General features: G+C 34.0%; 1 protein-coding gene across 1 annotated transcript in view; it reads left to right on the top strand.

Annotated features, from left to right (window-relative positions):
• LOC117107525 (dynein heavy chain 5, axonemal-like) overlaps positions 1-16,100 on the top strand; it is a 62,888-nt gene extending 46,788 nt beyond the window's left edge. Inside the window, exons 39-61 of the mRNA XM_033249217.1 lie at positions 383-525; positions 1,028-1,162; positions 1,717-1,839; positions 2,612-2,825; positions 3,624-3,733; positions 3,940-4,226; positions 4,540-4,732; positions 5,316-5,600; positions 6,088-6,252; positions 6,388-6,614; positions 7,053-7,275; positions 7,641-7,742; positions 8,737-8,979; positions 9,757-9,885; positions 10,816-10,902; positions 11,326-11,463; positions 11,688-11,815; positions 12,380-12,548; positions 14,087-14,242; positions 14,396-14,551; positions 14,676-14,858; positions 15,114-15,357; positions 15,963-16,100. Coding sequence (XP_033105108.1) covers positions 383-525; positions 1,028-1,162; positions 1,717-1,839; positions 2,612-2,825; positions 3,624-3,733; positions 3,940-4,226; positions 4,540-4,732; positions 5,316-5,600; positions 6,088-6,252; positions 6,388-6,614; positions 7,053-7,275; positions 7,641-7,742; positions 8,737-8,979; positions 9,757-9,885; positions 10,816-10,902; positions 11,326-11,463; positions 11,688-11,815; positions 12,380-12,548; positions 14,087-14,242; positions 14,396-14,551; positions 14,676-14,858; positions 15,114-15,357; positions 15,963-16,081 — 3,959 coding nt within the window. The 3' untranslated portion in view covers positions 16,082-16,100. The remainder of the gene's footprint in view (positions 1-382; positions 526-1,027; positions 1,163-1,716; positions 1,840-2,611; positions 2,826-3,623; positions 3,734-3,939; positions 4,227-4,539; positions 4,733-5,315; positions 5,601-6,087; positions 6,253-6,387; positions 6,615-7,052; positions 7,276-7,640; positions 7,743-8,736; positions 8,980-9,756; positions 9,886-10,815; positions 10,903-11,325; positions 11,464-11,687; positions 11,816-12,379; positions 12,549-14,086; positions 14,243-14,395; positions 14,552-14,675; positions 14,859-15,113; positions 15,358-15,962) is intronic.
• The last annotated feature ends 146 nt before the right edge of the window (positions 16,101-16,246 follow it).

Below are 16,246 nucleotides of genomic sequence, written 5' to 3'. Positions count from 1 at the left end.
CCACCTGTTTCCCCAATAAAAGTCCAGGTATGACTTTTAAAAAAATTCTCAGAAAGAGATGTCAAATACTGGCTTTGAATAGGCATACAGTGCTGCAAAATTTCCATTTAATTGGAAAAGGGTTTTCCTAGGTATTAGCCCACCTCCTAAAATTGGACGTTGGGCTCATAACAGAGGGTTTTAATTATAGTCAGATCGCTCTGTTTCTCAAATAACCCTCGCATGTGAGTTAGATGTGTTAAGGGACAACTTGTCCATTAAATTTCGGTACTGACACTCTACTGCGGCTGTCTGCAGTCCCCAGGGGCCTAGCCAAAATTTCTAATTTCAAAGATTTAGAATTGGACAAAAAAGACAAATTTCTATTCAATTTCTATTACAGGCAGTTGGAAGCACTGGAATGAGCGTGTGGAAGAATGGGTGTATCCCCCAGATGTCACCCCGGAATATGGCTCCATCCTGGTTCCGAATGTGGACAACGTCAGGACAGACTTCCTCATCAATACTATCGCTAAGCAATCAAAGGTATGCTATTTATTTCTCCCCATTCTTGTGAGTATCGTTAATGACTGTACACTAGTCACACAGAGGAGAGCCTGCTTTACCAGGCACTACCGCAGAGCTACAGGCCAGATAATATATGACATAACTCTGGAGACTTTGTCCAAATTGTGGAAGCAGACTTTCCGAATACACTATGCACAGATACCAGACTTTAAATTCAGGATTTGGTGAATAAAGATAATTGGCGTGCCAGCATCTTGGCAAAATCCGAAGAGGTCATAATATGGCAATGAAAATATACCTCTCTAAAGGCTTTTTTTGAGTATTTATTATTCATAATGTCATGTTTATATTTATTACTCAATTATTTCAATTAAAACCTGAAAGAGAACTCTTGAAATTTTGTTTTCTTTTTGTTTTTGATCTAATTTTATTTTAAAATGTTTTGCCGCTGAAATTATTTTGTTAATATGTTACTTCGCATCATGATACTTGTTAAATGAAATGGATCTTCTCTTACTAGGCGGTGCTGTTAATTGGTGAGCAGGGTACAGCAAAGACAGTGATTATCAAGGGGTACTGTGGCAAGTATGATCCTGAGAGGCATGCTAGTAAAAGCTTCAACTTCTCGTCTGCCACCACTCCACTTATGTTCCAGGTAAACTTTGATGTTATAAATAGACATTATCTATTAAAGCAGAAGACGTAAATTTTTAACCCCTGCAATGGAGGTTTTATTCACCTCTGTCTGTACAAAACCAAAGGAATGTATCATCATAAAATTTTGTGGAATGGTACTTAATAATCTAAGAAATTAAATTAAAATAATGCCCATCATACACGGCCGATGTTTATTGTTTGGTTCAGGCCTCTAGTTTAAATACAATTGCTAGTTTTTTTTCACAATGATCATAACCAGTTCCAATGTCATTGTTTTAAATTCTCATACAAAAAAAAATCCTAAGTCAAACAAATGTGTATTTTTTAATAGTTATTTTTGTTATTATTATTATTATTATTATTATTTTTAGTATTATTATTATTATTATTATTATTATTATTATTATTATTGATGTTGATATTGTTATTTGTATTACTGTATTATTATTGTTATTAATAAAGGACAAGACAAATAAAGAATATTTCATTTGACCATAATCTGTTTTTAATCCTATGTTGTTAACATACAAAAACATTTTTCTCATATTTTAGCGTACAATTGAGAGCTATGTTGACAAACGTATGGGTAATACATACGGTCCACCTGCAGGAAAGAGAATGTCAGTTTTCATTGATGATATCAACATGCCGGTCATCAATGAATGGGGTGACCAGGTGAGTTCAACTAAAGGTCAAGTACAACTTAACTTAGTTAAAGAAACATTTAACCTTGAGAACAGTGTAAACCTAATAGTGATGATTAGTTGTATCGTTTAGATGCCTACGTTTTAATTTTAGCATCTTAGGTCGATTCCTTCTAAATACTAGAGAAAATTTAAAAATGGATCTCGCTGTGAGACTTAAATGACAATAGTGTTGTGTCAATTAATGGGGGTATGCTATTTAAACACCTCCCCACTGTGATTTTCTGATTGTGCTACAAGCCAAATATGTACAAAAGGATGATCCTTCTGTTACACACTTGTATCACATATAGCTTTTTCCTATTTCTTCCACTTTACCCACAGTCAGCAGTTTGGGGTCAAATTTAATGTTTGCTATATTTCATAAGAATGAATATATATTTAGAAATCATGTATAATATTCATTGTGTCAATCTTTGAAAAAATAAATGTTAAATTTTCAAGATTAAGAATTACCATCCCATTATATAGTATACCTCAAACATGAAACATTTCTTGGTTGTTAAAGGTTGAAAATATTTAGCAAAACACTTTGCACTGTAGCCTCGCCCCCATGGATATTGTTGCCAAGGTCTCACAAAAGAATAGTGTACATGTACATAAACATGTGTGTTTGTAGGACAACACATGTGTTTGTAGGGCATCGACGTATTCCTTGCTCTTTTCTGATTGGTCAGTTGTTAAGTTTGATTGACACTCAGGTCAAGTATAGAAAGGCTAAAAACCATGTTGTCATTTTGCAGGTGACCAACGAGATTGTTCGGCAGCTGATGGAAATGGGTGGTTTCTACAATCTGGAGAAGCCTGGAGACTTCACCATCATCGCAGACATCCAGCTGATGGCAGCGATGATCCAACCTGGAGGAGGACGTAATGACATTCCTCAGAGGTTGAAACGGCAGTTCTCAATTTTCAACTGCACACTTCCATCGAACAACTCCATTGATAAAATATTTGGTGAGTTTATTTTATTTTATTTATTGTTCAATGTTATTCCTTTAGGCACATAGCCAAGGATTATCAATAGAAATTTAATTACTGTCCTATTAGATAGGTGGCAATCCCATCACATGACAAACATATACACATGTTGCTCTACATAAAGTAAGTTAACAAGGCTCGATTGATTGGAGTTGTTTTGTTGTGAGAAAAAAAACCATGGAACCTGTCAGGATTTGAACCCAGGACTGTGGGATTGGAAGGCGACTGTTCGCTTCCACTTTTATTTGATGTCAGGGTTGCTAGTGTCCTTATGCAAAGCACATCTACATTTGTCTATCTCCGCTCATGCATGTGTCTATATGCTGGAGGTTGCATATTTTCCCAGAGAGTATAGAATGCTCACTATCATATCATCATTCATTGTTATTATTTTTATTATTATTTACTGTCATTGTTATTATAATCACCTACTTTGATTATTCATATTTGCTGGGGGTACCAGACTTAAAATATCTAAAGTGCTTATTGGTATCACCAGACATAAATGTATTGCCTTCCACTCTAGTTTTTCTCAAGTATCATTACTTGTCAATGCATTGTGTGAATAAAATTGAATTGAATTGAATTGAATTCATGGTCAATGTCCTTACAGTCATCATCATCATCATTCATGTTATAATTATTGTTGTTAGAATTACTGTTGTTACTATTGCATATGTAGTACTAATTACTACCGTTATTGTTATCAACATTAGAATAGTAATTACTAATTTTGTTTTTTAATGTCTGATTTCTTTTCCTTTGCTTTAATAGGTGTCATAGGAACAGGCCATTATTGTGAACAGCGAAAATTCTCAGAAGAGGTACGAGAACTAGCAAAAGCACTTGTGCCTATCACACGCAGAGTCTGGCAGCTAACAAAGGTACCGCTTGCATTTTAAAATTTATGATGACTCGGCCATTCAGTCATTCATTATAAGCCAAATTTCCAACAGCCTTTTCTAATAGCTTTTATCGGTTTGCTGAGAGATTCTCTAAATCATTTTTTATATTTTTTTAATTTATTGGATTAAGAAAGTAATGCATCATTTATATCTACTCAATTTCGACTGAAAACTTCTTTTCACAGATCAAGATGTTGCCGACTCCTGCCAAGTTCCACTACGTGTTCAACTTGCGTGATTTATCTCGCATCTGGCAGGGAATGATCAACACTATATCTGAGGTTGTCAACTCCCAGCAGGTTCTCTTGGCACTCTGGAAACACGAATGCACACGTGTGATTGCTGATCGATTCACAAATCAGCAAGACAGCGATTGGTTCCAGAAGACTATAATTCGTGTCGCTGGAGAGGAGCTTGGGGAACAGTTGCAGTCTCATGTTGAAGATTCGCAATACTTTGTGGACTTTTTACGGTGATTATTTCAATTGTTGTGTTGCTACTATATGCTCTTGTAATTTAGAAATATTTGAGAGAATTGAAATATTAAAAACCTCTGGGTAGCCTCTTGTCAAAGCAGCATAGATTACATGCACAGGGGCTGTAGCTTGTTGGCAAAGGCACTAGCATTTAAGTAGCTACAGTAGGTCCCTGAGCTGACTCAGCTGGATGAGTTGATCATGAGCTTGGGTGCATGGAAGTACTGTTTGTTATCATACCAAATTGGCTAGTCAATTGAAGTTGATAATGAATTTAAAAAAAAAAAATTGATTCATGTCTGATTTCAGAGATGCACCAGAAGCAACTGGTGATGAACCAGAAGATGCTGACTTTGATGCTCCCAAGATCTATGAACCGACTCCTTCATTCAAGTTCCTTGAAGAGAGGCTGCAGATGTTTATGTCACAGTACAATGAATCTATCCGTGGTTCTGGGATGGATCTGGTGTTCTTCAGAGATGCCATGATACATCTAGTGAAGGTATGCATAGCAACATTTTATAATGATAATTATAATGGTCATACAGTGAGAGTGGCTGTGCACAGCATTTGTAGTTCAGTCTGCAGTTCATAGGTACAGGGTTCATAGGGTCAGGGTTCAAGTCCTGCGTCTTACTTGTGCATCATTTTCTCTCTTTTGTGAATGTTTGTTTCAAATGTATTTGGTCTCTAATTATTAAACATAAAGCAAATTAATTTGATTCCACCAGGAACTTTAGTTCAAAAAATATAATTTTATATTGTACAGTAATAGAATTATGTTTTGATAGTGTTTTGCATCAGGAAATTTAATAGGAATATAATGAAATTATAATCATCATTGGCAATCTGGTCTTCCTATTATCGTAATTATGATCTTTATTATAGTAATAATCACCATCAGTACCACTGTTGCCATGCATCTTTCTCACCTTTATCATATGAATCATTCATTATCATTATCAAAGTAAGTTTGATAGTTCACTGGTATTTTAAATATTGAAACTCAAACATCTGCTTAAAATTTAATATCAGTTTATATAAGTTATTGAATTATGAATTTGTGTCTGTTAAATGTACTGTAGGTTTCTCGCATCATCAGCACTCCACGTGGTAATGCCTTACTAGTAGGTGTTGGAGGATCAGGGAAGCAGAGTCTAACCAGGCTAGCCTCCTTTATCGCAGGCTATAAAAGCTTCCAGATTACCCTCACTAGATCCTACAATACTTCAAATCTCATGGAAGATTTGAAGGTCCTCTACAGAGTGGCTGGACAGGAAGGCAAGGGTATTACATTCATCTTCACAGACAATGAAATCAAAGATGAGAGCTTCCTGGAGTATTTGAACAATGTCTTGTCATCAGGAGAGGTAAAATAACTGGTGTCATATTTTGAAAGAATCATGTATATTTTATAATTACAATTTATATATTTATTTACTAATTTGGGTTTTTTTTATTGGTATAAAAACACTCAGAAGTCAACATAGAAATGTTGAAAATTGGCTGAATTTACAATAAAAATAAATATGTTTCTTACATAATTTAAACATATGGTTTTTGGAGAGAGTTTTAATAGTTGCTGTTAATTTTAGAAGGTTAGATTGAAAACTATTATGAGGATCTGACAACAGAAATCTGAGGCCTAATATCTTTTTAGATTTTTCTTTTGTGTCGATTTCTTTATTTTTTTAACATTGTAGCTTTACTTAAATGCATTTGAATAACATTTTAATATAATTATATTGTTATCACATTTTTTAGTTTAAATGCAGTCTTTTATCATTTATTTTATACATTTGCATATATGTGTAAATTATAATCTGCATTTACTGATTTGTGTAATTTAATTTCCAGGTGTCTAATCTGTTTGCCCGTGATGAGATTGATGAGATAACTCAGGAGTTGATACCAGTGATGAAAAAAGAATATCCACGACGACCACCCACAGCCGAGAATCTATATGATTACTTCATCACTCGGGCCAGACAAAATCTGCATGTGGTCCTTTGTTTCTCACCTGTAAGTTTTTATTTAAATAAACCTGAACACCTGTTGGGAATAAATTTTTAAAGCAAAAATATTTTAACTGCGCCTTGAGAAATTTTTTTAAAGTTTCCTAATTGTTGATTTACTATGTTTTCTTTAACCCTTCAGGTTGGTGAGAAATTCCGTAACCGTTCCCTCAAGTTCCCAGGATTAATTTCTGGATGTACGATGGACTGGTTCAGTCGTTGGCCAAAGGATGCCCTAATTGCTGTGGCAGAGCACTTTTTGATCAAGTATGAGATTATCTGTACCGATGAGGTTAAGAAACAGCTGGTGCAGACGATGGGTATAATTCAAGATGGAGTGGCAGAATCTTGTGTTGAATACTTTGAAAGGTAAATTGTGTGTCCATTTTTCATGTGATAATGACTTGGTTCTACCAATATACACAATGTTTTTTTTCTATAAGAAACTTTTTCAACAAAAATAAGTAGTTTTCTTAGTACACCTTCATAAAGAAAAAATAAAACAATATTTTTTGACATTTGCCATGTGAGACATAATAATGAATTTAGTTTTTCAAAAAAATTTAAATTGGGTCATTTGATTCCTACATTTGCCCCAATGATGTTATTTATCTCATAATTTTTCTTTCAATATCATAAGTACATTGAATCTGAAAATACACTGTATAAATAAATATTATTATTATTCCTATTATAAAAATTTATTGTAAATTAGTTTTTTTCACTGAATCATTCTAATTGTTTTAATGTTATAATACCTTGTATAAATACTTACATTTTCATAATTCTATTTTCTTATCCTGTTAGATTCCGTCGTTCTACACATGTGACTCCAAAATCATACCTGTCCTTTATCAACGGATACAAGAACATCTACACCCAAAAGCACACTGAGATTGGCGAGCTTTCACAACGTATGACTACCGGTCTAGACAAGTTAGTTGAGGCCTCGGCATCTGTTGCTACTTTAAGTGTCGAGCTTGTTGCCAAGGAAAAGGAACTTGCAGTAGCGAACGTCAAGGCTGACAAGGCTAGTATATGTAGATTTTTAAACTTCAATGAAAACACAGCCTTGCAAATTTTTACTTAGCATTATTATAGCTTAGCAACATGATTGCTAAGCAATATGATTGCTAAGCAACATAATTGCTTAGAAACAAGATTGCAAAGCAACAAGATTAAACTAAATGAATTTATGTTTTTTAAAAGCTTCTTTGAAAGGTTTTTTTCTTTTACTGTAGAACAAAGGTATATTATTTTATTGGTTTTGTGAATATATTTTATGAACCGGAAAGTTTTGTTTTAAAAAATGATATTGTATTATACTTTACTATTAAAAAAAAAATGATTACAAAAAATTACAGATAACAATTTGCTTAATTAATGCAATGACAGGTGCTGGCAGAAGTGACAGAGAAGGCCCAGGCAGCTGAAAAGGTCAAAGCTCAGGTTCAGAAGGTCAAGGACAGAGCTCAAGCAATCGTTGATGAAATTAATGTGAGTTCAGTGTGGAGTAATGTAGTTGTATTATACATACAGTATATATAATTTTGGCGAGTCCGAATGGCCGAGCGGTAAAAAGGCAGCCGCTCCTTGCCTATGGTTCGGTTGGTAGAACCAAGTCTTCTCGGATAAGGACTGAAAATGGAGGTCCAGTGTATACATCTGGCTCGTGTGCACTTTAAAGAACCCATTGCATCTTTCGAAAGAGTAGGGGTTACCCCGATGTTAAAGTTCATTTCAGCCCCTGTCTTTGTGGAATGATGTGAACATGTATCTATCAAAAAGCGCCTCTTTACGGCTGCTAGGTAGTTACGGACCACACCCATGCGCAATTCAGCACAATGACGCTGCAAGTTATTCTCCTACCTTTACCTTTACCTTTTTAATGTAGTTTGATCTATATAGCAGTTTATACAGGAGTCTGAAACCGTAACTCCTTTCTTCCTTAAGTGTCTCTTACCTGACAAATTGGTTCCAGCCTATCTTGTCCATCCACAACAGTACAGGATTCTTTAAAGATCACATGAGCAATTGTATAAACTAGGTCTATAGTTTATAAGTGCATATCTGGGAATGTTTTACTACCAGAACCATAGACGAGCATACCTATCGAACCAGTGCCAATATCATGTATGCTGCGGTGCCTCGTATGAACAGCCTGGCCATTTTTGTGAATATCTATTTTTGTGGGAGGGCATGGAGTAATTGAATAATGTTTAGATATAAAAACTCAAAATATGACAAAGAAAAACAAAATTACTTGGTATGCTTTTTTGACTATTTTTTTTTTTATAAAACGCTTTTACTTTGCACACTTTTTTGGTACATTTATATGTAATGTCAAATTTGAATTTCTTAAAAAATTTATTTCTTCAATACATTTTATCTTGTTTACAAAAATAAAGAATGTCAGAGAAATTTGTGTTAGAAGTGGTCTCAATAAAAGTAGTAGACTTAAACCTATTTTTGTGTTAATTTATATTTCCAGGCCGACAAGCAGGTGGCTGAAGAGAAACTTGAAGCAGCCAAGCCTGCTCTAGAGGCTGCAGAGGCTGCCTTGAACACCATCAAACCAGCTCATATAGCAACAGTTCGTAGGCTTGGTAAGCCACCTCACCTTATTATGCGAATCATGGACTGTGTGTTGCTGCTCTTCAAAAGTAAGCTGGACACAGTTAACATTGACTATGAGAAAAGTTGTGTCAAGCCATCTTGGTCAGAATCTCTCAAGGTTTGTATCTATTTTTCTTTCTTGCTAATTTATAAGTATTCATTCCTGAAAAAGATATACACAAACTCCAAAAGCTGCCTTTTTGCGGCTGTGAGTATCATACTGTTTAGATTAATAATCAGTCTATGCTAGTGAAGCCCAGTAGGCCAAATTGGTAAATGTCATATATACAAGATTATATTTAAGGCATAATATTCAATATTGCTCTGTCTTTAACTATAAGTTAAAAAAAAACTTTGTAAACAAAACAGGGGCGGATTTAGGAGGTGGGCCGGCCCTCTCTTCTGGGGGGTAAAAAAAAAGGAAAAAAAGCTAAAAAGAAAGAAAAAATAAAAAAATGATAGCCCAGAACGCCTCAAATGTTATTTTCTGGCACCTAGAACACAAAATGTTTGTGGAAGCATGCCCATGGACCCCCTTAGGACAGTGTTGTCTTGATTGGCCCAACTTTTACCCCCCCCCACCCTTTTGGACATCTATGGATCTGTCCCCTACAAAAGACAATAAATTTGACATAAGCAGATAAGAGAAAGAATATAGTAAAAACTGAATTAACAGTACATGCTGAAATGTCGTGATAGATGTAGTCAATAATCTTGTATATTTTTTGAATACAATTGACTTTAAGATTGTTATTTCACAATATTTTAATTGACATAAATAGAAACTAAAAAAATGCTTCTGGGCAGCAGATCGTAACGAACATTTTTCCTTGCTCAAAATAGTACAAGATTGTTTATTTATCTTTGACACCGTAAACCTTTGATTCTACCACAGTTGATGGGTAGCGGTGGGTTCCTCCAGGGTCTGCTATCATTCCCTAAGGATACCATCAACGCAGAGACTGTGGAACTTCTGGCACCGTACCTGGAAGCTGAAGATTACAACATGGACAGTGCCAGAAAGGTATATAGAATATTTTACATATTACTAAATAGTATCTTTAACCAGTGTTATATTTTCTAGTACAGTGGTACTAATAGTTGTCGTAGTAAAATATTCCTTTTCATAGAATTAAACAGAATTTAGTGAATAATTATATGCCTTCCTTTCAGTTCCAGAGAATTAAGTTTAATTAAAATGTATATAACTGATAGCATTTGTAGCAATTTTTCTTAAAACAAAAGCTATCATGTATATATACAGACTTTTTACTGATAATATTGAAATCATACATACAATAAATTATCTTGTTATTTTGTAAATTTCGTATATTTACAAGACTGATTGAAAAAAATATGCATTACACAAACATTACAAATATATATTTTATTTCTTTAATATAGTTTTAAATTTCTTCTAATTGGACCAAAGTAGTAGCAAAATTATTGCAAAAAATACTTTATTTTACGGTTCTAAAAGGCAGAAATCCTGCGGCTACATCCTACCTAGCTATGTTCAGAAACTGTGTCTTGCTGGGAAGGTGGTCACTCCAAACCTTCACGACCCTAGAATCTCTTTAGTGTACTGCTCAAGATATATCAATTGAATATGAACAGTTACCAGGATCCTTCTGACCCAGGAAGAGAGTACCTGCAAGGGTCTCGCCTTGGGTTACAGGTTAATTAATTGATTAAACAAATAAAAAAAAATAAATAAATAAATAAAAAAATAAATAAATAATTAATAATAATAATAATAATAATAATTAAATAAATAAGTATGCATTATACCGCCATTGCAAAAGATACATGTACAAAACATTATAGCACAGAATATGCTGGTCTCTCTCTTTTAAAAAGCACTATATATGTCAACTAATTTCAGTCAATGATGGCCTGATGTCCTCATGACAGGACGGCTAACAAAACAAGTAATAATAATTTTGCCTTTCAGAGTTGTGGAGATGTTGCTGGGTTGGCAGGATGGACTCAGGCCATGTCAACATTTTTTGGGATTAACAGAGAAGTTCTACCACTGAAGGTAAGTGTACATGTAGTAACAATAAATGTCTTAATTTTACTAGTAGTTATGTAAGAGTATACCTACAACTGGAAACCATGAAGACATGATGCTAGCATGAAGAAAACCTTGTGTAGGTGGTGATAAGTGGGACAATAACTGACAATGGTAATAGTGGTGGAGATGATGATGCTAATGATGGTTATGTTAATACTAATGTAGATAATGGTAATTATAGTTATAATAGTGATGGTGATAATATTAATCGTTGATAATAGTAGTTATGGCAGCAATAACATTGGTAATGGAATTTTGATAGAGATGATAATCAGGTGGAATACAACAATGATAACGATAATAATGATGATTATGATTAATACTTTTTGTAAATATGAATTAAATTATTATTAAGAATTAAAAGTTTCCTTTTTGTACTTTTTTGAGGCCAACTTGGCAGTGCAGGAAGCCCGTCTAGCAACAGCCATGAGTGAACTTGCCAAAGCCCAGAACCAGCTAGATGCCAAACAAGCTGAGTTGGATGCTGCGCAGGCCCTCTATGATTCAGCAATGAAAGAAAAACAGGTATGAATATTGATTTGATATATCTCAAAGCTTGATATGTCTGATTTGTGAACATATTAGTGGTATATAAAAGCAGTGCATTTTTTGCAAGTGAGGGGTGTGGCCAGTGTTAAGTCAAAAATGCACTTTGGCCCTCTGATTCATGATTAAGCCCACCCCAGCATTATGGTGAAACTCTGGAACTATTACAGTTTTGTGCCTCAAATCTAACTTTGACGTTGTAGGATTTGATGGATGATGCTGAGAGCTGTCGACGTAAAATGGATGCTGCATCAACCCTCATTACAGGTCTTGGAGGTGAAAAACAACGATGGACAGAACAGAACAAAGAGTTTAAATCACAAATTGGAAGGTAACATCAGGAATAAATTCTTTCAAATAAATGAAAACTGTGATTAGAATTTGAAATTAAGAGTAGCTTACTTCCTAGCTTCTATTGCTATCTCAGCAACTTCTTCAGGGAGACTGATGCAATTGTAACGATCCACTTGTCACATGATTATTCAAGTATGAATAATTTGAATTGCCATGTGAACAAATTTTTTCGTTTTTTTTTTTACTTGAAATTATAAAATCATTCATCCAATATCTATCTTTTTTTATTTTTTTAATCCATATTATAGTCAAACTGTTCATCTTCTAGAAAATTTTTCACCTGATACAAAACTTAAACTTAAATTCAGTTAGGCAAAATGCTGTTTCTATCCAATTTTGGATTCATAGGAAATAAATTCATTCTGGATTCAGTAAATTATTTGTGAATTTTCTTTCCTTTGGTTAATCCAGTGTCAATTTTTTATAAGTAAATGTTATTTTTACTTACAGACTTGACACGTTTCGCCTCTTGCAAAAGAAAATTCACAAATAAGTTTGGAATTATTTTATTACTGTAATAGTTATTTTTAAATTTTGATAGACTTGTTGGTGATGTTCTAATGGCAACCGGTTTCCTGTCGTACTCTGGCCCATTCAACCAAGAGTTCCGTGGTCGTCTGCTGCTGAACTGGCAGAAAGAGATGAAAACTAGAAGGATTCCATTCACAGCCAATCTGAACTTGATTGAAATGCTTGTTGATAATACAACAGTAAGCTTTGATCTGCTTGATGTGATAACCACTAAAATAACCAACCTATGCTTACCTCCTTCTGCATGTCCCTACCAGAGGATGCTAATTCTGTTTGGACTTTAATTTTGTTATTGGTTTGGTTTTTTAAAATTGCTTTAAAGGCATCTATCTTTAAAATAACTTTGTTGTAATGTTTGTGCTTAATTTTGTTTTAATAATTACTTGAATTTTAGTAAAAATTAATTTTATAAATTACAATAAAATTTCCTTACTCTCCTACCTTGCTTTTGGTAAATGATAATTTTTTAAAACAAATATATAAAACAATAGAAATTCAGTAAATTTATATTTATTGTTTATTAACCTAAATTATAACGCTTTTCTGACCTAGTGTATGCGTTTATGGTAACCACTAATAAACGACCTACATTACCTGTGCTTACCTTTTTCTATATGTTTACCAGAATGTGCTAAATTCAGTGTGGATTTAATTTTTGTTTTTATAATTGCTTTGCTTGCATCAGTCTTAAAACTTTTTGTTATAAATGCTATGCTTAACATTGTTTTATTTATAGGTTATTTTTTAAAGTAAGAATTCAAAAAAATTTATAAGTTTAACTTGCTATTATAATTCTTATCTCCCCCTACAAAATTAAAATAAAATAAGAAATAAGAAAAAGAAAAAAAAAAACAAAAACAAAAAAGAGAATTGTGTCAAATTAATTAAAACTATAATATTGTTTTGACCTAGATTATGTGGTTGTTATGTGATGCAGATTTTTGATGGGCACTGTTGCTATGCTTACAAGCACTTTATCATATTTCAATGCTTAACAACAGATTTTGTTTCTGATTGTGATTTTGTTCCTGCAATGGCGATTTGGTATCGTAGTCAATATGTGTTATAACCTATATTTCAGCACCAAAAAGAGGGACACTTTAACATCAATAATTTTTTACATTAACATGTTGTATATTTAGACAACATAGATGACTGAGAATGTTAAGAGATGGGTAGGTGGATTTAAGACTAAGTGTGAACATAATGAAGTCTTAATTAGAACATTAGAAAGTAAACTGTGATGTTGTCTATTTGTGAATACATTTCACCTTCCAATTCGAAACCCCTTTAATTCCAATTCAAGGCAATTGGAGACCAAACCCCAGGACCACCTCATATTTTTGGGTTCCAAAGGTGGTCTCAGTTTAAAGGGTACACTGCACTTAGCTAGATCAAACCAATAAATATTCCAAGTCTCCATGTGAAAAGATGAGGGAAGCAAGGCTATATCTTTGGCTTTTGTTTAAACTGGGTACATGTAGATATAGTGTTAATAAAGGCAGGGTAAGTTGTGTGGCTGACAGTAAATGCAGAAGAGTTCCGGCAGACAGAAACCCAAATGTTAAACATTGAATGACGATGATCATCATTAATTACTGCCATAATTTTTCAACATGTTTTATTTATTTTTCCATGATATTTACAATAATTGTTTCTTATTAGGGCAATATATATTAAAACTGTTTAATACTATTTTACTTTTTCATAATTTTAGATTTCCGAATGGAATCTTCAAGGCTTACCAAATGATGAGCTCTCGATACAGAATGGTATTATTGTAACCAGGGCATCTAGATTCCCCCTTCTCATCGATCCCCAGGGTCAGGGGAAAATCTGGATTAAGAACAGAGAAGCAAATAGTGAACTCCAGGTCTGGTTATCTAATCTTTTATCCATACCAGTTTATATTTTTTTGTAATCATTCACAACAAATATGCATATTCTACTAACACATAAATAAAAAAAGAATTTGTATGAATAAAAAATTTTATGGAGAAATATGACTTATTTTTTTTAATTATAGGTGACCTCTTTGAACCATAAATACTTCAGAACTCATCTTGAAGACTCATTGTCATTGGGACGCCCTCTATTGATTGAAGATGTTGTGGAGGAGCTTGATCCAGCACTGGACAATATCTTAGAGAAGAACTTCATCAAGAGTGGAAAAACTCTAAAGGTATGTCAGTGTTTCATTAGATTATGTTAACATTTTGTGGGGACTATAATGCTTTTCTCTTGTATTATTTGTATCAGTATTTGATGTCTATTCAGTTTGAATGGAAATATTTATTGATACATAGGTGAAAGTTGGTGACAAAGAAGTTGATGTCATGGATGGCTTCAGACTTTACATTACTACAAAGCTGCCTAATCCAGCCTACACACCAGAAATTAGTGCAAAGACCTCAATTATTGACTTCACTGTCACCATGAAGGGACTGGAAGATCAGTTGCTTGGACGGGTAATTCTAACGGAAAAAAGTGTAAGTTGATATTACTCTTATTTTTGAGTGGCATTGTTATAAACTGCAATTCCGTCAACCATGGGGTTTATTAAAGCCAAGGGACTTGAAGTTCAATTCTTCACCTGTAATTTTGAATTTCTCATCACTTTTTAACTTCTGGATATTAGAATGAAATGAAAAAAGGGTTGATTTTTAGTTGAGGGCAGAAGTGGGGTGACTAAAATAATTTCAGCAAAGAGTGTTTGATGTTAAAATTTCTTTTATTGATGACAGGAACTTGAATCAGAGAGGACCAAGCTGATTGAGGATGTGACAGCCAACAAACGGAAGATGAAGGAACTAGAGGACAACCTCTTGTACCGTCTGACCAGCACACAGGGATCCCTTGTGGAGGATGAATCTCTCATCAACGTGCTCAACATCACCAAGATCACTGCTGAAGAGGTCAGTATGAAACTAATGGTTGCTGCTGAAACCGAGTTGAAGATCAATACTGCTAGAGAAGAGTTCCGACCAGGTTTGTCACACTGTTTCTTCTATGCAGTACATTCAGTTATTTCAACTCGATTTACTTCACAATATTCATTCATTGAAAAGCATATCAATCAAAGAAAAATAATATTTTCTGAAATAAATGCTAAATGTAAAAATTGGTAAAATGTAAGATTATAACCCATTAGTCACAGTGTCATAGTGCTGTATTGCGTATTGGTGTGAATTGTGACTATTGTAGCAACAGTAGAGAAACGCTTAGTTCACATCGTTCCAAAGGACAGATGCTGAAATTATCCATAGCGTAGGGGTAACCCTTTACTCTTGCAAAAGATACAGTGAGTTTATTAAAGTTCACATGAGCCAGATTATACATGCTCCGAGGAGCGGCTTTAACCAGTGTCGATGCATAAGGCTGTAGATAGCAGCCCCTGCCTTACCGCTTGCCTACTCGATTCGTCTGAAAGAAACAATTATTGTTTTTCTTACCTTTTTTTTAATTTATTTCACATTTTATGGAAATATTACATATTCAGTACATCAATGTTGAAAAAAATATATATACATTGTTTTAATGGTTTTATTTTTTCACTTTATGAACTGATATATTTTTTTTTTTTTTTTTTGCAGTGGCAACTCGAGGCAGCATTCTGTACTTTTTAATCACTGAAATGAGTATGGTAAATGTCATGTACCAGACATCACTAAAACAGTTCTTGGGATTGTTTGATCTCTCAATGTCAGAGTAAGTTGATATATACCAACATTACCAATTTCCAAAAGCCTCCTTAAAACATATCTTCACAACATAAATTTGCTTACATTTTCTCTTGTGGGGGGGGGGGGGGCCAAGATGATGTCTTGGCTGCCATCACTAAGCACCTGTTCGCCTGTGGCAGGGCAAACATGTATCC

Source organism: Anneissia japonica, unplaced genomic scaffold (genome assembly GCF_011630105.1).
Source record: "Anneissia japonica isolate Jap-2015-1 unplaced genomic scaffold, ASM1163010v1 scaffold287722_len911783_cov160, whole genome shotgun sequence".
NCBI classification, from domain to species: Eukaryota; Metazoa; Echinodermata; class Crinoidea; order Comatulida; family Comatulidae; genus Anneissia; species Anneissia japonica.
Note: the sequence above shows the minus strand (reverse complement) of the source record. Positions and strands in the feature narration are given on the sequence as shown.